This window comes from Phalacrocorax aristotelis, chromosome 15 (assembly GCF_949628215.1).
Source record: "Phalacrocorax aristotelis chromosome 15, bGulAri2.1, whole genome shotgun sequence".
In the NCBI taxonomy this organism is placed as follows: Eukaryota; Metazoa; Chordata; class Aves; order Suliformes; family Phalacrocoracidae; genus Phalacrocorax; species Phalacrocorax aristotelis.
In genome coordinates, this window is record NC_134290.1 from 479,361 (window position 1) to 502,854 (window position 23,494).

General features: G+C 39.8%; 1 protein-coding gene and 1 long non-coding RNA gene across 3 annotated transcripts; one reads left to right on the forward strand and one right to left on the reverse strand.

The window, feature by feature from the left end:
• Positions 1 to 828: 828 nt before the first annotated feature.
• CRKL (CRK like proto-oncogene, adaptor protein) lies at positions 829 to 18,613 on the reverse strand. Of its 2 annotated transcripts, XR_012663245.1 has the most exons (4): positions 17,660 to 18,613; positions 13,648 to 14,110; positions 8,064 to 8,202; positions 3,943 to 4,678 (listed from the first exon to the last, which is right to left on the reverse strand). XR_012663245.1 is itself a non-coding variant. In XM_075110575.1 (3 exons), the coding sequence occupies exons 1-3, from the start codon at positions 17,971 to 17,973 to the stop codon at positions 4,544 to 4,546; spliced, it is 912 nt and encodes a 303-aa protein (XP_074966676.1). In that variant the 5' UTR covers positions 17,974 to 18,533; the 3' UTR covers positions 829 to 4,543. The 2 variants fall into 2 exon arrangements, 1 of the variants encoding a protein (XP_074966676.1); XM_075110575.1 differs by lacking the exon at positions 8,064 to 8,202 and having other exon boundaries at positions 829 to 4,678; positions 17,660 to 18,533.
• LOC142064954 (uncharacterized) lies at positions 18,566 to 19,822 on the forward strand. Its single transcript, XR_012663246.1, has 3 exons — positions 18,566 to 18,962; positions 19,104 to 19,220; positions 19,335 to 19,822. It is a non-coding gene; the product is annotated as an uncharacterized LOC142064954 (long non-coding RNA).
• The last annotated feature ends 3,672 nt before the right edge of the window (positions 19,823 to 23,494 follow it).

Consider the following 23,494-nt stretch of genomic DNA (forward strand, 5'->3'; position numbering starts at 1 on the left):
TCAACACACTGTTAATGTTTTCACTGAATGATCCCAAATATTAAAAAACCCTTAAGTTCTGGTTAGCACTATTCTTGATCTGGATTGACTGTAAAAAGATGAAAGATAACCTCCTGGTTTTTGACTTGCAAAAGCAGATATTTATGACATATTATGCTGACACCTTTCAACAGTGGCTAGAATGCCAGCCATTCCACTCTCCAGTACCTGCACAGGTTATGCCTTGTTTAGTCAAACAATAATAAGCTGAATTCAAACCGTATGCATAAACCAGTCATTCTTAAAAGCACAGTCAAGGGTATCCTAGTGAAAGAAGGTAATGGCTTCGACAGAGACCTTGGAAAGCCTCAGCAAAAGAGCAGCACTAGATACAGTGACAGGAAAGAGCAGTGAAGTGTCAGGTATGAGGGTGGAGAAGACACCGATAAATCTGCATAGTCAGCAATGTGTCTTTTTCAGGTGAACCTCCAAAGCACAGCAGTTTAGTCTGAGAAGAGGCAGGAAGATGGAATAGCAGAGCATCATTCAGCATTTTCTCCTGCTTAATTCTTCCCTTGATTCTGGAAAAATCTTGGGTTGGCACTCCTATTCACCCACAAAACAGGGCATCATAATGACTGAGGAGTAAGGCCTTAAACGCTCTACTAATATTGTCAAGGTTTTAAGACTAAAGACAACAAATACTGTAAGTTGAGGCAAGTTTTATTTAGACTGTACAAACAGGGTACTGGGACAAAAAGAACAGTGGCTTGATGTTGGGACCAGTTCTATGAACTAAGTGGAGTAAGAAATTAAAAAGGCACTAATCTTAAGAAAAGACACTCCATATAGTCTAAGAATATAATTCATTTAATACTGTTAATCTTGTAGCACAAAAAAAATAAAACAAGCTATGATCCCCAAAATAAACTTTAAAAGCTTACATTTGATATTATTGCCGGAAGATCATGGTCTTTAAATTACATATTGTGTTTTAAAGTTTACACAGTGAAGACTGTCTCAAATACAAGGCCACCTTTCCCACTGCAATAACTGTATCCTTATCCCAAAACACACTACATTTAACACAAACAGAAAGCGACAACTCTACAAGAATGCTTTCACTGGTCCCAAAAGGCAGTCTTTTAGGCAGGTCTCACTTTCAAATGCAGGTATTGAGGAAAATGCTTGGAAACTTGACTAGAAGACAAAGGCAGCCCACTCAGTCCCAGGATGTTAATACATATAAAAAATTACTTTACAGGCACATGAAATGGCACAAAAAATGCTGTTTTTCCCTTTACAGAAATAATGCTCAGGCTCTTGAGAGCCCCAAAGGGAATATTCCCTTTTGTTTATTCTTTCCCAATTTGTAAACAATCATGAGTTAAATTAGCGCTTATCCAGTGATGGACACTATTAAAACAGTTTTCATTTAAACTTTTGAGAGGCTGGTCAGAGGGTTCAACATCTATATACACACGTACACAAGAGGAGAAAGCCAAACAGTAAGCCTTTCATGACAGGTAACTGCTATTGTGGCACCAGGAAATTAAACCAGCTCCTAATTCAAGAGCAAGAACAAGTTTAAGGGTGCATAGATTGAAGCCATCATTTGTAGGCTCTCATGCTTCCTATGAAAGTATACCTTACATGCCCAAGGAACACTTACACTGATAGGTTATCGCTCAAATTTAAGAGGCTTCATAAAGCAACAGACAGCACACATGTAAGGAAGCAACAAGCAATTGAGAATCCAGAGTCCTTCAAAGAGAAACACAAACTGATCAAATGCAGTCTTTATATGAAAATACTTGGCTCAGAGTAAAATAGCAAAGACACGTTTTGAAGCAAGGTTACAACCAGCTTAGGCTGGTCAGTATGCTACATTTAAACTACATTTAACATACCTGAACCACACCGCTGCTACTCAGAGAAGCACTGTTCATCCGTAGCCAAAAACCATGTTCAAAGAAATTTAAGAATTCTTGTCTTTGCATCAGATGCCACTACACACAAGTTTTGCATAGTTTTGAAAGTAAAATATTTTGCTTTTCTGCAGTATCACAACATAATTAAACCTTAAACAATGCTTGTGTCCAAAGTGTATACATTATTCAATGAGGGGATGAGCCAAGACATTTATTTCAGTGGAAAAAAAAATATCCAGGTCAGAAGCTGTGTTCAAGACCTCAAATCTTGCAGTATTTATTTACCATGCAAAGGAAGAATCCTACAATCAGTCTTCTGAAGAGCTGCCTGTAACTAGGTCAGATCTGAAATAACAATTTCTCTGCAGCAGACTGAGTTTAGTGCAGTTTCTGTATTCAAAAGATGACTTTCAGTAGTACAATCTATGTAGTAAACTTAGGGGTATAGTTGGGGCACAGAAGCAGCATGATGTTTTTTAGTTAAGAGAGCTGCATAGCTTTTCTTTGCAAGACAAAACATCAATGCCTGTTGTCAAGAATTCCTCTTAGAGCACCAAACACTTCAGTCAATGCTACTCTACTTCACAGTTAATTTGGTAGTGAAATGGTCTACAAGAACTTCTAGACTGTCAGCCACTTCGTCAATACTACAGAAAATAACTAACAAATGAATTGAGAGGCTTCTTTTTTTTTTTTAAAAGAAAAAGAAAAAAAACAACAGCATTTTGAATGTCTTGTTGCAAACACCATTTCTGCATTTCTTCAGTGCCTTCCAATTAATGATCTCATAGCACTTCCACATGAGCTAAGAACAACATGCTTTTATTAGGATCAAGCGACACAAATCATTGAGAAAACATGCTGGAACTTAAGACAACTTCTATATAACTTGACATTTGTAAGAACTAGTGAGATTCTGCAGGTGTCTGAAGTTTCTCATTTTGCTACAACTGACAGGCTTCAAAAGTTGAAAAAAAAATGGGGGGCTGCTGTTTTCCTGTCAGCTTCTGCAACAGGCATTTTTCTTTAACCAGGCTGTCCAAAAAGGGAGGTTAGTTGTAGTCTTTGCAGACGTGTATTCTGTCAATTCAGTGTTCAATTATTTTTAAAGGAGCACTCCAGTTCACCTACAAAACACATGTAAAGAAGGTGGCACAGGATACCACTGTACCTAAGTTTTCATATCCTGTACACAGGCTGAGAACTTAACCTGCTGGCATGGGCTGTACTTATTTAGCTGCAGCCATATAGCTCCCTACTGTAAGTACCATTACAGCAGTATAGCTTGTGTACAGAAAAAGGGAAAGAAGCTATTCTGATAATAAGACACCTTTGTGGCCTCCTCCAGCCTGAGCATTAATTTATCACATGTGGGAACCCAGGCAGCTGACTCCAATTAACCATCTTCTAGAAGATGCTGGGAGCAGGGGAATCTGGGGCATATATAAACCAGAGCCAACTCATTGGGGGGGGGGGGGGGGGGAAGATGGCAGCATGCAGAGGGCTTGGGATGCAGGCAAGGAAAAGAGGGAGGGGAAAGAAAAAAAAAAGATGAAAGCAGCTCTGGAAAAGCACAGCAACATGGAAACACCCCAGAAAAAAAGGTACTGTGTTTGAAAACAAGCTTTCAACAAGCTGGGGCTGGCATAGCTAGGAAACTTTGGAAAGATAAGGGAGCCTGTAGAGAAATGGGTATAAAAGGTATATGTTTAAATAAGAGGATTCTATCAGTATTGGAAATTCTTCTGTCCCACTCCACTCCTACCTCTCCATACCATGGCAATCTGATCAATTTGTCTATCAAGTAACAGCTTGGTGACAAGCACTTCTACACTAGTAAAACTATACTTTCAACACTGCAGAAGAGCTCTATATAGATTAGGCCAAAGTCTTTCCCTTTAAAGCTCACATTCTGCAGTTAGTGCTTGCAAAAGTCAACAGAAATGCATTAAGTATGTCAAAAGCAGATTGCAAGTATCCACCCCTCCTAAGTTTCCTTATAAATAAATGCCTCAGCTTCAATGCAGCTCAATCAATGGTTATTTGCATTTAATACACACCGTTTCAGGAAGGTCAACAACAAGCTTAAGAGTTAACAGAAAAGAGCAGCTTCTAATACAACTGCTTAGAATACATAAGCTTCAATTATCATCCTTTAAAGAGACCGTTATTTTAAGTGTACTACCTTTAGACAGGTTCTCTTAAAATTAAGTCTTCTTCAGTCCTAAAATTGCATTTTTGTTGTTGCTTTTTGTTGAACAGTAATGCACAAGTTGCAGGTTTGATCTAAGATTAGGGCTCTTCCTACTGAGCAAGCCAGAGAAAGTCCATGGAAGTCTCAACAGGAAAGGTTTTCTTCCCATTCTTCTCTGTTATATATCAGTCCTCTCCAGCTTAAGGCCCAGCAGAGTTTTAAAAGTGAAACTACATTCTGGATGACACAACTATGGTATGAAGGTTAGACAGTGACTTCAGTGGTATGTATTCCAAATGTATAAGAAAAGAGCTGTCAAACTGCATCAAGCTGGAAAATGGGCAATGCTAGCGATGTGCCATTAAGTCATCATCCCACCTCAAACAATGCCAATGATAGCCAGGAAAATGAAGCAGCAGTGTAAATTGGGCAGAAGAAATCATTCATTCTCATCTGGGTTTTGAGGGTCAAATATTTTGACATGCGTGAATGGGAAGAGCCCTTTTCGACCGTTGACTTCTCCTTCCCACTGACCGTTTATATTCATCCTTGTAACCTTCACAATATCTCCAACCTGCATAATTAAAAAAAACAGTTATCACACATGGTAATTTCACCTCTGATACAAATACAAATCAAATGTAGAGGAACAATAAACACAAGCCCATCATAGGGACCCCCCCTTCCTGGCATAAGGTTCAATTAAAAAGTTATTTTTAATTAACTAAAATACTGACATTTTGCTGCTAAACATAGTGTTGTCTACACTTTTTTCAGACTCCTAACTAAATGTATATTTAGATAATCAAACAAGTTGCTGAACTATACCTTTTCCTATAGGAAAGCTTACAGCTTCATGCAACAATAGCTTAGATGCAAATTAACATCACTAAAGCTACCACAAGTAATGAGATGCAGCATCCATTCAAAAGAGCACAGTACTCATACTGGTTTTAGCATCAGCCGACTCATTTCAAAGGAAACGTAGTTTTTCAAAGAGATTCCTATCGCAAAGAAACCATTATTTGAAGTTGTAGTTCTGATTATCACAGTCTATGAAGCTTCTGTAGTTTCTGAAATAATACTGCACTTCTGAAGCAGGCAAAAGCAATCTCTAACTTTTTTTTTTTTTAAGTATTAGATGTGCAAATTCTAGCTTTATTTGTTGTTTTCACCTCTACTTCCTGCCGAAGAGTTTGAAACAGGAACAATGACATGTCAGGCCTTTCCTATCGTAACTGTGTCTCTTCCTATTTGGCAGTGAAACATGAGAAATGCTAAAACCACCATCAAGCAAGAAACATCAGCCCAGACAATAAGTTATACCCTTATTGTTTAATGCCTGTATTTAATTTGGATTAGGATAATTTACAAAGCAAGATATCCAATTTGATGAGTAGCCTTTAAGACTAGCTAAATAGTAATTTGTCCCTTAAATCCTTCAGAATAACTGAACATGTGGGCTGTTGCAGCAGCTCTAACTTTACACCTCCCTTCCTGTTTACTTAATTTTACTATAGTTACAACAGAGTAATATCAGAAAAGTGACATCAGCAGCCAATAACTAATTTCACGAAAAGCAGAACCAGCCTATGACAAATGGCCAACAGTTCCTAAGTTTCTTCCCCAAACTAGCTCCAAGCTCTTTGTAGTTGAGTCTCGCTTACCAAGCTACTTCTGTGAAATCCAAAGCTAACTAGCTTTGATCTTGTTATTTAAGGAAAAACTATATTTTAGTCCTGATACAGTGTACAACAATTTGTCTACATTATCTAAACAGTATTAAAATTAAGAACTGATGCAGATAATTTAAGGACCTTGGCCAAGGGCCATAGTTTAAAACTTTTCAGGTAAGACCTGTATATTTTCTGTTAAAGAAAAAAGCCCTGAGTTTACACAACAGTGTGCATGTCACTAGATCTGAAGCCTGTTTAAACCAGTTACCACTACTCCAACACAGATTTTTTGAAGATCACTCAGAAGCAGGAATCCTTTAGTGAAGTTTGAGATACTACAATGAACTCCTTGGTAGTCACTCAGTGTTATAAAATTTCTCAACCTTTGAAACACTTTTGAGAGATTTAAGCTTTATGTTGCATATTAGAATGAAAGTAGATATTTAAGAAAAATGTGTTGTTCCACTCCCTGCTACTTTTTCTCCATTACTTCAGTTGTCTGTGTCCCATCTGTCCCCCCAAATCTCAGACTGTCACACTTGGAACAATTGTAATCTTGTGCTTTTAAGAGAGGAGAAAACCCTCTGAAATCCTGTAAGTTCTTGGGATATAACTGAGACCCTATTACTTTCTTAAACGGACATCTTTACTTATGCTGTTCCTAAACTCAAACATGAAGCCAGCATACACTATTAAGTAGTTACACACTGCCCATAATAGTTAGCACATACATATAGCATTAATTTGAGTAGTTTTCATCTCTTTACGACTACAGCAGCATGCTTTAATTGTGTATTTGCTAAAAAACACAATTTGTCAGTCTTTTCACTGAATAGAAAGGCTAGAGAAAGCTTTAAATAGTAACAAGATGACCTAAACAGGAACTAACAAACATCTCTTTAGGAAAATGCTGATAGCATCTATAAATACTCAGTGTTAAATTGCTAGATTTAAATAACCCTTGAAGACAGATCCAAGTTCCAAGTTTTAGACCCAACAGCCAACATTGCAACATTCTTTCTAGTAAGAAACTGCGTTTGCACCACACCATAAAACCAATCCACTCTCAAACACTTTAATCTTATTCATGGCAGAAAAAGTCTGTGGTACACTGAATCAAAAACATGGACCTGTATTTTCTGAGAGTCTGACAATTTAATTCTACTCATGTGCTGTACAGAGCAAGCTATTATTCATTTTAAAGCTCTGGAAAAAGATACGCGTCAATTTGACACCAAATGATTTCTACAACATGAATAGGTTTGGAAGTCTTGCTTCAGCTGAGTGAAAAAAGCATTTAAAATACAAGTCTACTGTAGTGCAACAAACTGCCACATAGATGACAATGTAAGATGTTCTTTAGACTGCTGGGTGGGCAAAGTTGCTACAAATCAATATTTGCCATTAAAGAGTACTAGCTGACAAAAGCTACTCAAAAATACTCCCACATATGCCAAGAACCACTAGACTAGTAAACTGATTTGCAATAACTTTATATATTTTTTTTGAGTGGTGTGGTGTTTTTTGTTTTTGTTTTGTTTTGTTTTTTTTAGTTAAAGCTTCCGAGTATCCTCTTGTGCTATATTATTAAAATGCAGTCGCCCTGATAAGATTAAGTAAAACAGTATGCTGAAACAAGTTTTCTGGAGAAAGAACCTTGATGTCATGATAGAATGATTCATCGATCTTACATTAAAGACCTCCATTTTGACAATGTCTGGAATAATCTGGTAAAGTAGTCACTCTATGTAATTCTTCCCCAAAGTACTAACTAAAAGTACTACTTGGGAAATGGTTTTTTAAAGCATCTATAATATGGTCAGCTGGTGTGATCTCCCACTAAAATTATTTAGCGCACTATTTTTTCAGAGAATGTTATAAGCCAGTCAGAAGGATTGTCTTATGATTAGGCACAGGACAGAGTCAGGAGGCCTCGTTCTATTCTCATCTCTGTCACAAACTTCCTGTATGACTCCGGACAGCTCATGGCCCTTATCTATAAAATAGGATGATGGTTCCTTAGTCTCAGCATCTCTCAGATAAGTTAGTTCACTTGTAAAGCATGCCAGCATCGCTGGATGGAAGTATCAAATGCTGAAATGAGTAATACTTCTGAAATGCAGCTATTTGGTTCCACCCAAATGATAAAAATCAAACCATATTTTAGATGGCATCCTTTCATTTTCTCCCTGTTACAGCATGAATTCAAAGCCCTGGGGAAACACAAGCTGCAGAACATGCCACTCAGAAAGGTTACTTCATTCACTCTAGATTCTTCCATACCTGTCTTCCATTTGAAGCTGATTCATACACTGCAAAAGGTTTCCTGCATGCCATTTTAGTCACACAGTCAACCAATTCACAACGTGTTTTACAGATATTCCAACAATTGTATGTTAATAGTTCTATGGCTGGTAGAGTTCTGTAATATAAGTTTAAGGAGATAAAAATGCATTAAAACTCTGAATCATTGTTTTAGCCCACTGGGTCAATAGCTATAGAAAACATATTGCTGTCTGGAATTTACAGGGTGTTGAATCTCAATCATTATCCTAACTAGTGTCACAACTCACCTTCTTTGGTTAACACTAGCATTAGTACAAAAAGCAATTCTTCAGACCAGCTGCCTGTTCTGGAGAAGAATAAACAAGGCTCAACACTAAGAAATTACTTAATATCCCATTGTCCCCAAAAGGTATAAAGCCAAGCTACACAAAAGAGGCAGAGTTCAGTCGCACTGCAAACAGGACAAAGTGACACTGAAGCTGGTGCTTTACATATTGGAAGATTCAATAAACCAACAGGCTGAAAGCACAGCATAATTATCCTTCACTTCTGATTTTGTGTGCCAGAAGAGTAATAGTTGATGCCCAAACCAAAAAATCAAGTAGCTCAGAGGAAAGACCTTCAACCATTCTTTAGACATGAAAGCAGGTCAAAGGGCAGCATAGAGATGTTGAAGTCCTAGATGCAATTAATCTAGCTTCATCTGGGAACAGAGTAAAACAGTAGAAGTTTTCATTTCAAGTATAGCTAGGACAATTACCAGAGTTGGGGTTGTAGCACCACAGATAAAGTACTGCTTCTCATTACATGATGGTAGCCTGTCTCCATCTGATTAAGCCAGCTGTCATGATTGTACAGAATTTGGAGAGCTCAGAACTCCCACAGACCATCATTCGTGAGCCCCACTGAATCTCACTGTAGCACAGAATCTTGTCTAGGTTATCCACATTGCTTTCAGTCTCACCTGAAACAAACTCTGCAAACAGTTCTGGGGGTGAATGTATATTAAATTATGAGGCACTTAGTACTATCATGATGGGAACAATCAATAACTTTGACTGGGAAAGGAAGTTACAAAGATTAAGATTGCACACAAAATCTCCAAAGTAATTGTCAGTTGTATTTTCAAAGGTAGCATACTGAAAAGTTGGTGCATGTCAGCACAGACACAGGAATCCTGCTGCTAATGTCACTTTCAATTCAATAGTTACTAGAACTAAAGCTCCATGATCAGCACTTCACACTAGACAAGTATAGGCTCAATATTTTGCTTAAAACCTAGACCTTGTGGGTTAGAAGCATTTTAATGTGTAACACAGCAGTACTAGGTTTCCTTGGCTTAAGAAAAGCACAATGCTTGTTGAAATGCTTGAGTGAAAGAAGTAGCCTAATTTCCTAATTAAGAAAGTTCTACTACTAGCACATTTTGGCCTACTTGTCTCAACTTTCCTTTGAAGAAGAAAAAAGTGAACTGTAACCTAATTGTAACAAGCTCAAGAGAAATGCCGTAAGTCAGTTATATAATTTTGATGAATGGATATTTATTTCACCGAAACATTTCAGTGACAGGTAATACTGTATTAGCAAACATATGTTTGATATATCATGGACAAATAACCTGCTTAATTCTATAATGCTGGCACAAGTCTAGAAAAAAAGCTATCGTTAGTATAAAAATGTTGCTAGAAAAACATAGTGAAGCTCTTATTTAAAAAAAAATCTTCCAATTTCTTAACACTGTCATGTTAAGTCTGGAGATGAACTCTAGGACTAATACTGCCTTCAACATGGTCTATGTCACTTATTACAGTGTCTGCAATATATCTAAGAATGATTTTTTAAACACATGGCAGACCTAAGGCTGGTGGCTGCTGCTGGTCTCCCATTTTTTTGGTTCCTTATGCCATTTCATTCCCTATTATAAGTGAATTTGGAATTTGTTGTTCATGTCCTGAATCAACCTTCAAACAGTTCACTAATTTTTAAGGGTATTATCCACCATTAGTTTATCTACTGACTACGCTGGACATAATGAACCGTTGTGTAGTGGTTAGCAATCAATCAACTACTTTGGATCCAAACAAGAAGTATCCAGCTACCAAAAGATAAGCTCCTTTAAGGTAAAGGATACCACATCTTAGCCTACTGGGCACAGCATACACTTCACATGCTGGTTAGAGCACGCCAGTTTAAAACAAGGCTTCACTGGCATATTACAGTTAACAGGCTGGCTATAGAACTAGAGATTATTAAATGCTGAGAAACTTTAAGGTAGACTTTGCTGCTCCATATCATACTAACAGTGCCAAAGAATCTCTGCTCTTACAGAATTCATCACCTCCTTAAAGTGCTATCCTGTATAACCTTTGAACATAGGGTTGCTCTCCTAGTTTTCCCAGAGGAAAGCAAAATTGAAGAACAGTAGTACATAACCCAGTAGAGTTCTAGCCCAGTAAATACAGGACATTATCCCTGTCCTTCATATTCCTTTCTATAGAGTACCAGAAAGGAAGGAAATTGCTTCTTGGCTAAAAACACAGAAGAAAAGAAACAGATCTGGGTGGCTGGAGTTTTTTTGTGTGTGTGTATGGTTTGGTTGTTTGGGTTTGTTTTTTTTCTTTTAAATGCAGCATCCATGAAAATACTACACACATTAGTAGTACACTTAGTTGCAGTGAGAAACTGCAGATTTCAATAATTTAATTAAAAAATTAAATCTGAACTGCCAAGGTAACTAACTCGACTGACAACAGCATATGTACGTCTTAGAAATACATTTAAAACTTTCATTTTAGCCTATAAACAGATTACTATTTAATTTTTTATTTTAGAGAAGTAGAGCATCTAGCACAGTAGTTCCAAGTCAAGATTTAGATGTTAGTCACTTCAATAACACCAATATGAGTGCTAAATAATTTTAGCCCAGCAAGGTCCAAATTGCCATATTAACTAGTATCTTTACAAGAACAACATTGTAGTTGCCCTTAAACTGTCACACTTTGAACACTATCTAAAAGCTGAGCGCTCCATCATTTTCCAATCAAACAGATTGTTTCAGATTTTCAGTAGAATATTCACTTGTTTTGCAAGCTACATTTTTCATGTGAGAAACTTAAGAAATTAATTATGCCTTCCTTACAAAACAAACTTCCCTGTAACAGGCTATGAATCTTTATCTTTTCTTAAAGAAAGCTTCTGACAGCTTATGTAAACAATAGGATGAAATAGAAAAACTGGACTTGCAAGCAGAGAGCTTGTCCCATTTTCAAGCTGAACCCAAGAGAATGACATCCCTCCACTTAAAAGGAAGTAGATTACTACGCAATAGCTGTACTTACTCCAGATGTTATTCTCTTCCTTTTAAGTACTGTCTGTGTGCTAAAGCCAACAAACAGATATTTTGCTCTCATATTATCAGTTTAAATGAGATTACACAACCAGGCGCTGAATAACTGTATAAACTGAACTGGGATTTAGAGTACACCTATACTAAGGCAGAGTATTGTCAAATGTTGTTATTCTGAAAGAACGCCATTAACTTTCTTCCCCAAAACATTCCTGTAACCTGTTCTTTCCCTACCACTAGCTACTTTCAGTGCTCTTAGAAAACAGAACCTTCAAATGGTTCAGATTATTTAGTGACATATAGAGCCCAGACAAGGTTGGGATTAAATACACCATTGGGGCCCAGCAGGTGTTAGGCAATCTGAAGGCAGATCATGAAAAGAAATTGGATTTTTTTCTTTAAGAGTAGTACATGTGACAAAAAATACCACTATAATGAGGTTGCTAAAGTTGCTTATGCATGGATAGATACAAAGAAGCTGTAACTACTGATTTTAATGAAAATGTGGATCAGTTCCCAGATTTCTACTTCTGAGGCCTCTTGAGAAGCCACAGTGTGGCTAAGGTTCACTTGCAAAGAAAGCAGACTACGTAGGAAGACAAAACATGCCAGTGGTGGAAGACACAAAGACGTGAGGCAGGTAAGTGATTAGAATTCAAGAGAAGACTATCTCAAACAAAGCTTCAGCAATTTGAAGGTTCAATACAATTCAAACCTACATGTTGGTCAGAGAATTAATCCTAGCGGTATATAAGAGTAGCTAAAATGACAGGATTAACAAGGCACTTAAGAGCAAGTCAGAAAAATTTGTGAGGGCCATCCTTCCAAGCAGTTCTGCTACCCTGCAGCAAAGCTTCCTGAAGTAATTCCACGACACATTGATAACATTGCAAAATCAATCGCTTGCTTTCCTTTGTTTTCAGAAACTTGAGTAGTTTTGGCAGGAATCTTCTGTACAGTGCAGTTGGCAGTGAATTCACACTTTGCTCTATGATAATTTTCACACACTGTTCAGAAATAACAAGCTGCTAGATTATTTAACTTTTAACCCTGTAAGAGTAATCAGCTGTAGAGGTTTTACAAATACAGAGGGAAAACCACCTAGGGCAACTATTATGAATAACTACAAGTCACAAATATAAGCTTTCAAATTTCAGTCAAAAGTATCAGCTACAGTCAGCTTTAACTTGCACAAGTAATTGAGCAAGAGCAACAGGAAAAGTTCAAAAGTATTTTTAAAACCACTATTATTTTACTTGCTAAAAAACCGTTGCTTCCTTTGCTTGCTTCCTTGCATTTGGTCCTTGAAGTATTGTAGCATGCTCAAATTTAATCTTTGAGACTAACACTCTTTCCAAGTGAGACGTTTTTGACCTATGGGTTAACTAGCCTTCAGTATAATCTAAAAGTAAAAGTAACGGTCTCAGTGTTCTGGATATAGCTTTAAAAACCTCTTCCAATCCATCATTTATGCCAGATAAACTAGAATTTTAACATGAATTCTTTACCATTTAAAGAATAAAGCTCTAAAGTCCTAAAGACATCCCCAATAAAAATAAAATAAAAATTGCTTTGGCAAGCACAGGAACTTAAAGGTTCAACACTTTCGAAGCTACACTACAGCTCTTCCTCTAAGCGCCTTGCACCCAATTTTGGTCTTAAGGTTTCTCAAATTCCACTTTTGAAAAACCAAAGTAAAAGGGACTAGAGTTCTTCTGATATATTTCTGCCCAGATTTCAGCTCTCAGCACCAGATACTCAAGTGCATTGCATACTACAGTTGAGGATCAGAAAGACTGTATCAGCAATCTCTACCTTTCTCTGAAGGATGCTACTGCCAGTTCTCAACCTGGAATACTGCAATCATTAATGAAACACCTCTTTCCTTCACCAAGATTAGGTGGAGAAGCAAAGTTATCCTCTCACTAGCACTTACTTCCACAGCAGGATGTATACACTCCACTACCCTTGTAACCTGTTTGCACTGTTCAACAGGCAAGAAGAGAGAGTAAATACAGGTCCTGAAGTAACATGGTCACTTTTCTCAAAGGAAGTGGTATAGATGAAGCAACTATTGTAGACCTTTCTTCAGAAGGTGACCTAACTTCGTAGTGCCTTGACAGAGATAAGCAGACTCCATGTAAAGTCATCCACACCAACTTTCCCACTAACAATTTTTAGTTTCTTATTTTGCAAAACAACTGAAAACCATAAGACTTGAGAGGAAAAACTTACCTCTAATGCCAGCGCAGTCTTGTCATAAGCACAGGGTACCCTCTTTTGGATAGCTTTGGCATAGACTGGTCCATTCTGTGTTGATGGCAGAGGATTGATCACCGCTCCAGGTGTACTGGATACAGAGGGAAGGGGACTTGCGGTTTGAGGCTGAGCATAAGCATGGGCAGGTTCTGGAATACCATAACTGTTGGAATTCCTGTTTCCATGCTTCCCATGAGAAGATACAACTACCTTTTCCACATAAGGAACAGGAATCATCCCAATCCGACCTTCCTTGTTTCTGGCACTCCACCACTGTTCTTCTGGCTTCTCTACAATTATCAGTATCTCACCCTTTTTAAATGGAAGGTCCTCAGCATCATTGCCAGGAAAGTCATAGAGAGTCCGAACATACTCCACGTTTTCTTCTGCAGTGGGCATAGCAGGGGCAGATCCGGATCCCATTGGTGGACTTGGATACCTAAATTTAAGAAAGATTTGGTATAAGCAATAGCTACTGTTCAGTGTTTCCAGTAACAAAGCTAATTACCAGTTTTATGGTAGGAACACTGATTAGAGGAGAATTACTTACTCAGCTGTGTAACAAAAGTGTTGGCTTGGTAGCACTGTGAGGTATTTCATGAGGAACCTATGCTCTCAAGTAATTAAATACCCAAATTAGCTTCCCCAGAAACCCAATAAAAATCTACCACAGATGCAGAAAACTGGGAAAATTAATGCAAAATCTTCATCCACCTTTTCTGGATTTTTGTGAGGATCTTAGGGTAGCATAAAATTAATTCTATATCTTAAATTATGAAAGTCATGATACATAAAACCAAATGAAAATTACTTGGGTGACTTGGGGTGGAGGGACTCTTGGAGAGATAGATACCCTCTTCAGTACATCACATCTATATTTTTAACTTCAGCATCCACTTCTAAAGAATTCTGTGAGTGCTAGACTTGAGGGAGCATAGTGGAAAAGGGAACTAAAGTAAGATGATGGTATGATAAACACAGTTTTCTAACTCAAAGCTAGAAGTCCAATGTTGTCTTTCTGATTGGCAATACAGCATCTTTCTAACCAAATCCTACTATTTACATGCAGAATTTTGAGGACAGCCAGTCACATTTACACTGAAAACTCCTTTCTTTAAGAAAAGATATAGGCAGATGCTGTGTTTTTAGGAGACAACACTATTCTCTTTTCTGGAAGGTAATATGGAATTAAGGTCCCTAATCTTATTTTTACAACTTCAACTCTCAAAGGGTTGTTATAACAGAAAAAATTATTAGTTTCTAAATACTTATCTTTACTACATATTTAATAACCTAATAACTTAAAAGTGACATCTTCATAAAAGACAATATTAAATAATTGCACACAATGATAAGAATGGAGTAAGAAATGAAAAAGCTAACTATCTAGAAATATTCCTTTGCCTTATTAACCATAATATTACCTTTAATTTATTCACATCATTGTTTATCACTATGCCCATTATCTGTCCAATACAGTCAACTTCATTGTCTGTGATAATGTATAAGATTGTTTACCAATCTAGACTATTTTCACTGCAATCTATTTTCATCATAAATTTTATACATTTTATTCAAAGCAGCTGTCAGAAATCTTAACAGATATAGGCCATAGCAGGTACTTATCAATCTAAGCTACTGATAGCAAGACTGCATGTCATTAGCCTAATTCAATTCTCTTTTGCTACCTGCAAAATAAGATGGAAGTCCTATGACTTTTGCAAGATATGCCACAAGCCCTAAACAGCAAGATGTATGCTTCTTTAAGACACCCTGCTGCAACCAAAGCCAGAGGAGAGAGGGAACCCTTTAGAGAGCAGTCACTCTGCATAAGCAAGATCTCAGGAACATCTCTAACAAAGCTCAGAGCCCACTATTGACACAAAACAAACAGAAAGCTTAAACCAGTCAGTTTTCAACTGTTTTACAAGTTCAGAATCTCATCTCCGAGAGCTAGGAGTGTTGTACGGCTATATACCACAAACTACTTAATCCCACCACGAAAACCACTTCTTCATACTGTACTTTATGAAATCAAAAGAATCAACAGCCTTCAAAAGCACAAGCATCTGAGTGTGATGTTCCCCTGAAAATCGTCAGAGAAATAAGAATTAGCAATAACAGTTCTGAAGCACATACCTGCCCACCCATTTTCTAAATGTAGTCCATTAACTAAAAATAATAAAAAAAGAAATCCGGAAATGCTACCTCTCATCCTCTTTCTTGCAGCATCAAGTCTCCTTCAAACAGAATTTCAAACCACTCATGTCAGTTATTTTTCTAAGAGTTTAGAAGAAAAATCATGCTAAGGAAAACCACCTAGTTGATTGCATTTGTTGCTTTATAAAAAAAGATTGTCAGTTCATTGCAGGCTAGGTTTCATCTGTCCCTGTACACTGAGAGAACAATATGCAAATCAAGACCTTGAAAATAAGGTGGTATTAAAGTGTGCATAAAACGTTTCACACAAGACCCTTAACAAATACCAAGTGAGCAAGTGGAATCAGCTAAGTTTTCACATGTTTTGAGAAAGCCAAGTGAGTCATTGCCATAAATGATTAAGAACAATCAGAATCAGAAATGATTAAGAACATCCAGAAAGGCATAACAGTATCCAGGTTAAAGACAGCTGAGATAAGAATAAGATTGCTTCAGTGTAGACTTTTCTTCCTCCCAACTGTCCACAAGTTTAAGCATGCACATAACACTGGGCAGCTCCATTTCAGCATTCCTGCAATGGTGAAAGTGATTTTGTTGTTGTTAACTATCCAGCTCTCTAGCCACAGCAAAATCACTACCCAGAACATTTCTCAGCAACTGTAAGAGTCCTTGAAGCTAGTGCTTTCTGTCACATCCCTCCCATCACCTGACAGCTTTACAGAAGGACTTTTTTGATGACTTGAGTTTTTCAACTTGACAAGCTATTGTCAACCTTTGACAAGTTACTGGTTGTAATTAAGAACTGGCCTATGCCAAGGTTAAATTGTGACTATAAACGTCAAACTTATTCTTCTCCCCCCAAGAACTTGATAATCTGCAAAACTGCAGAATTCAGAAGCGAACCAATTTTTTTTTTAATGTGTCACCACTTTTCTAGCTTTTATTTCACTTCATTCTATCCAGGAAGCCCAAAAGCTTTGAAATAAAGTACTGCAAAAAGCTTTATTAAATAGAAATAAGGAATATGTTCTAGAGTTCTTGATAAGCAGTTTACTGATGTAAGTTGCAGGTATGTCCCAAGTCAGTAACAGGACAAAGAATGAGCTCATAGCCAAGTCACATTTTCCCACCCTCCTAGAACAGCCTATCTCAGTGCAGTGCATGCAGTATGCAGATATAGACGAACAGTGTCATAACCAAACTGTGAGAAATAAATGTTTTACATTTGCTTTGGAAGTGGAAATGCCACTCTAGAAGTGAGGGAAACGCTGTCTTAGAATGCATTACAGCTGACTTAACAGGATGAAGCAGTCTAATCACATAAAGGTCTGTTCTGTTGTAATCAGAGTGAATGCAGGGGCAGACAGCAACTTAAGCTCAGAGGCTGTCCTTCAATGACTGAGGAGAAGACTTGTGAACCAGGTTCTCAACGATCCTAGGAACAGAAGGACAATACCAGAAGAGGAGGTTGACACAAAGCAGGACCACACCCTCCTGCAAAGCAACTATAGCCAGTGGTGGTGATGTATGCAGTACCTTTACATATACCTACATGCACTGTAAAGACAGGCTCTGTGCATTTTATGGATGATTTGACTGAAAGAACAACCCGTAATGGTCACTGAAATCCAGAGTGCTAAGAAGCACCACTGTTGGAAAATGCTTCAATTGAGGGCCATAAACAAATGTTTCTGTAGTATACATAGCATGGCCCTACATCCAATGTTAACATCCTGGAACTACTAGGTTGGGCTAAGACACCCCCCCCGCCTCGCTCCACCTCGAGCAAAGATGGCAGTGGGTGGGGCGCAGGGAGGGTGGCACTCACCTAGGCGCAGGCTCGATGAGGGTGGTGGTGTCCAGGTAGTGGATCTTGTAGAACTCCAGCAGGGCGGGCAGGTGATCAAACTCCTGGTCGCCGATCTTAAAGCGGCGGTTGGGCAGGGAGTTAATGATGTAGTGGGAAACCCGGGAGTTCTCGGACACGGAGAGCACGTAGTCCCCCGGGCAGGTGGACGAGTCCCGCACCAAGAACATGCCATGCCGCTGCCCTTGCAACCGCGTCTGCGCCTCCGCCCGAGACACCGGGCCCACGTACCAGCTGGAACGATCCGACGAATCGAAACGAGCAGCGGAGGACATGGCTCCGGGAGGGGAAGGGGAAGGGAGAAGGGGAAGTAAGGTGGAGAGCCCGAAGGTCCAGGTGGAGGAAGAAACCCGGAGAAGGGAAGGGAAGGCCTCAGCAAGGAGGCCTGGGAGGCGGAGCGGGCTGGGGGCTAGGAGGAAGCGGCTAGTGCCCGGCCCAGAAGATAGGAAGCCCAGGGAAAGGTGGATAAGGGAGAAAGAAGCTCCGTGCCCCTGGAGGCGAAGAACCGAGGAGTGGCTGGGGTGGGGCTGGCCAGACGCCGCGGTCAGGGCCCCCGAGTCTCCCTCAGCGGCGGGGTGTGCAGGGCATCCTTCCCGCCTCTCTCTCAGGCCTGCGGCGGGCCCGGCCGGGCGGGTGGCGGAGAGCAGCAGCGGCCGACAAGGACAAGCGGCCCGGAAAGGTGGCAAAAGCAGCCTGGTATGGTGCCTCAGGCCGGAGCCAGACGGGGGGCGGGGGAGGCAGAGGCGCCGCGCTCCCACTTTCTCCGCTGGGTTCCCTCCCCTCTCAGAGCCGAGCACCAAAATGGCGGCGGCGCCGGGCGGCAGGAGCTCTCGGGAGACACCACCCCGCGCACGCGCGCTGCGGCTCGCGGCAGTGGGGGGAGGGGCGGCGGGGGAGCCCCGGGCCCGCCGCTCCCTTCAGCCTTCCCGCCCCTTCCCCCCGCGCTGAGGGGAGCAGGGCCTGGGGCGCTCTGCGGCTTGGGGTCCTCTCCTCGCCTCCGGAGGGGAGGCAGGGAAGGCCCTCCTTCCCCAGTGTCCCCGGGCCAGAGTCATTCAAACCTTCCCTAGCGCGGCCGGCGCACAGGGGCACAGGGTCGGGGGGCGAGTGACCGTGAGCGGCCCCGCTGGTGTAGTGAGACCCCCGCGCCTCCCACGGCCCAGCACGGAGTAGGGCCGCCCTCCCCACGCACCACCTCCCCGGCCGGCTGCGTGCAGCGTCACCGCAGGTCGCCCCGAAAACGCTGCCCAGTCCTTGGGCTGAAGACGTAAGAGTGGGAGCCACCATGTACCCCCTCCCTCCTCTCCCCAACCCTCTCCCAGCACATCCTCCGTCCTCGGTAGCTCCCAGATCTCCTATGGCGCCCCGAGGTGCACCACGCTCCCCTTCATGCTTCTTTTCCCTCCAGGGTCCTTCCTCGGGCCTCTCTCTCCTCTCCGCACCTCCTAGTTTGGGGGGCGTCCTGCAGCCAGGCACCCAGAGTGCAGGCGTATTGGAGACTGAGATCACCTTCTCTGGTGTTTTGGTGAGTTTATTAGTTGATTATTCTTTTAAGGAACAAAATGGACCACTGTAATAATCTCTGATCTCAAGATAACTTCCTACATGCTCTAAGATACAGTTTCCTGTCTCTTTACAGCCTTGTTCCCAGATAACAGGGTCAAAGACCTGTCTGTCTTGGGGTGCAGGCAGGAGGGAAGATGGTGTTGCAGTTGCTGAAGAGGAAGGGAAACCCCGGAAAGGACTCAGCAGGCTTCACGGGCAAGGGCTGCGGCAAGAACTTGGCATGTCGTGCAGCATAAGCTGTTTGAATTTGAGAGGGAGGTTGGTGTGTGGTGACATCAGATGAGCAGCGTGGGCCTTTGCACGGTCTGACTCATGTTTAGGAGGGCTGACAGTAGCAATCAGCATGTAGAGCTGCAGTAGGCAAGGGTGCAACAAAATAACCACTAATTCCTGAGACGTGTTAGAAACCTTTGCAAATAGTGTGAGTTTAGCTCAATCTCATGACTGTTTTATCTGTGCTTTTGATTTTGTGTTTTCATTTTGTTTTGGGGCTGGCAATGTGAAATGAAGCAGCACTTGAAAGCAAAAAACATTTAAAATGGAGAAATAGATTTAAGATAATTGTCCTGAAGTGCCTAACTAGACTGTTGTGCAGTCTTATTCCAGCTTTGCCATCTTTCTTTCATGCTCTGCCTTTTCTGAAAGCTCAGTCACAATGTGGTTGGTTTTTTTTCCTCTGTTCTTCCTACATTGGCAACTAGTGTTTGAATTGGAATATATGGGCTGTGCCTCTGTAGACACTTAGCAGAGTCCAAATAATCTAAAATGGAAGACTCATCCAGTGTCATGTTTTAGACAACATCATCCAGGAAAGCCTTGTAACATCACTAACACAAAAAGACCTGGAAGTAGGCCCTGGATACATGTACAGGTATCACTTTATCAGCCACTGAATTACAGCCATCTCTTGGGTGGAAAACAACAGCTGTTTCATCATGTACAGCAATACTACCAAAACACAAGACTCGGAGATTAGTAGTGGCATCTGAAAATCCACATATATGCAAAAATATTTCATCCATTGCTGGGGAAGCTTACATAGTAGCTACACCTTTGATCCATTCCTACTGGTTTAAGTGCTTGTATTTGCCAGTTAGCAAGTTTTAAACACGTGTAGATAGGCTACAATAGATTATGAAGGTTATGATGTTTTCTTCTGTCATTTGAACAGGTTTGGATTCTTTTCTGTTTCACCTTGGCCAAAATATAGACTAAAAGATAGTATCTGGACTTGCAATGACATGCTAAATAATGTTTAAAAATAATTACAAAAGCCACAAGTTAGCAGCAGAATTAGTAACATATAGGATATAAAAAGGAAATAAAAAATCCTATTCCTGCATTTTATTGAATTACAAATTTTGTTATAGTAAGAATCAAATATAGTAGGTCAAATACATAGTGATTTTGCCTCCATTTCATATGGAAAATAAAAAAATCTCAAAAGAGTTGAAATATGTCAGGAATAAATAGTATTTCATTATAAACCAGTTTTTGTGCAGTACTGCATGGGGCTGGACTGATGCTGGAGAACCAGCAGAATCCCCTTCCCATCCAGAGGATTCTAAGGCACGGAGAGATTTTCAGTTTGGAAGGAACTCCCACAATTAGCTGTTCTGAACTTGTATTCATGCAGGCTATGTGCATCCTTCAAGTAATTCCCCCCTCAGTTTCAATAACTGTGGTTGAACTAGGCCAGATCTTCCAGGTAGAAGATCCCACATTCTACCTACATATGAGAAAAAGGTGTCTTGTTTAAGATCATGAATATTCTCTGATGAGACCCTGCTTCAACTTGCTAGGCTACAGACTATCAAGTGCATTTGGTTTAGGAAGAATGGATAAATGTACGGTACCACTTTACCTTTTTATGACATATAAATATTTATGCTTTTTGTGTTACCTGTTGGCAGATTCCACCCTCGGAGCATGGCCAAATAGTTGTAGCACAACTGAGGAGGTGAGGAGCTCTTAAAGTGCATCAGCTGCTGATGAAATAAAAACTCGGCAGAATAGTCCCTTAAGAAGGTCCCATCCCTCTTTCCCCATGCCCAGCTGCTCCTTGTTCCTGTCACCAGAAGCTTCTGACCCCATTAGATGGGCTGAATGCCAAACAAATTGTGCATGTGGCTGGTCTCTAAGTAAGGAGAAGTAAATTTCTGTTGAGGGTATAGAATGAGAATCCTTATTTGTTTCAAATCAAGTACTGGGTATATTTTCAATGCAAAATTAATGACCCTAATTTGAACCATGAGGAAATGGGAAAGGATATGTTGGATTTGGAGGTAGACAGCTGGAGAAGAAATGCAGTAGTGAAAGCAGATACGAAACAAAAACTGAAGCAATCACAATTACTTCTCCAAATCTGGAAGCCTGAAATACTTCAGGATACAAGTCCACTAATTACAAATCTAGCAAATGTGCCTATACAGCTTTGCCTCTGTGCTGGCAGGAAATAGCAACATAAATCATCAAGAAACCTAGTTATTATTCTTCTGGACTTCCTAATGTATCAGCAGTTTGAGTGTTGGTATTTTGACCATTCTGTTCTGGAAGAGTTGTTTGGCTATTCTCTTACAGATCAGAAATAAAGCTTTCTTAATTCATTGTCCATCTGTCCACAACGTCTTGTGCTATACTGTCTCTGAGGGCTACCTGTAAAAAATGAATGCTTTTTACTGTAAGATACAAGACTGGCATATTTAGGAGATCAGGGAATTTATAAACAAAAAAATACAGAATCAGCCTAAAATCCGTATGAATACATTATTTTCTTGAGACAACACAAAGTTTAAGTGAGCTCTTGAAGGCTAGGTTCCTGAAGCATTATTCTTGATAGGAAAAGCAATCAATAATCATTATAGCTCTGCATATCAATCTATAATCTCTCCTGAAATTTTGTTATATCGGTTGCTAGTAAACAAGAAGAACGAAGTGCTTTATACGTGCTAAGTTAGATAAAATTGCCAATTTTAAAGCAAAGCAATTTTATTATTTTTTAGCCTATGCATTAGTTTGGAAAGGTACATGCTGGACTAAAGTGAGCTACCGCTAAACGACTGGGATGGTTGGAGCTAAGCTAAACTCTGTGGTTTTTTACCTAAACAAAATACATGCAAGTAAGATAGTGCATACCATGACTTTCAACAGTCACCTTACGCTCAAATGAAAAGAAATCTTGGGAGTGAAAGCAATGGAAGTTTTGTTTTTATCAAATCAAAATACATAATACCTGCCTTAGGTTTAGTTCATGTAACTTAGGGGTATTGTACCAGTTACTAAAAAACATAGAAAAAATAATGCAGCACTTCTCCCTAAGGTAGATGATCTGCTTTAAGGAAAAGTAATTTCCGTGTAACTACATTCTAAGCCTTATATTTATTTGCTTTACACAGCATCCAACTGCAACATTTATTAAATAATGCAATCACAAAATTGCATATACTGGTAAGTGGAAAAACAGACTACCTGACTATCTAAAAATCAGTATTCAAACACAGGAGTGATAGGGTAGAAGCTGGGAAAAAAAAGCCCAGGAGTTTTCTCAAGATGTTTCTTTAGCTTAATAATTACTCACTAATGTCTTATATTCTCTTATGTTATCTAACAATTAGCCTATCAGCTTGGTTATTTGTAATAGTAAGTAATACCCTCTAGTGGTATACATGGGAAAGGGAGCCAGACAAAGAATGATTACTTTTTTTTTTATCGTGAAAGAGGCTAAATAACATTTTCACTTCTATGACATAGGGTATCACTGGTCTGTCGAGAACTGCTAGTTAAAATGGAAAATGCACTGCAAGCATTAGACTTGAATTAGATGTCTGGGTTTAGTTAGAACAGCTAGGTCTAGAACATGACCTGGACCACTGCAAGTCTGGAACTACTTGTTTGCAGACAAAACAAATTGCCACTGCAACACTTGCAGCCTGGAAGGAGTGGTTTTCTGATGTCCAGGTCAGAGAGATCTGTCTGAACATCAGAGGGCAACATTTAATTCCTACACATTAAGGTTAGTAGACCTTGGAGTAGTGTTACCTAACAGAGTTAAAAGTAATTCTTTAGGCAAAATAGGAATACTTGTCAGTCTCCAATATTGCAGTGTAATAAAGCCTGTATTTCCAGCCGCCATGTGCCATTCAGAGCTAATTATAAAAAAAAAAAGATTTTCTGAAGAAGCCCATAATCAGGGTTTCCTGCAGTTACCAGGTCTTTTATTTTATTTACCTGCTG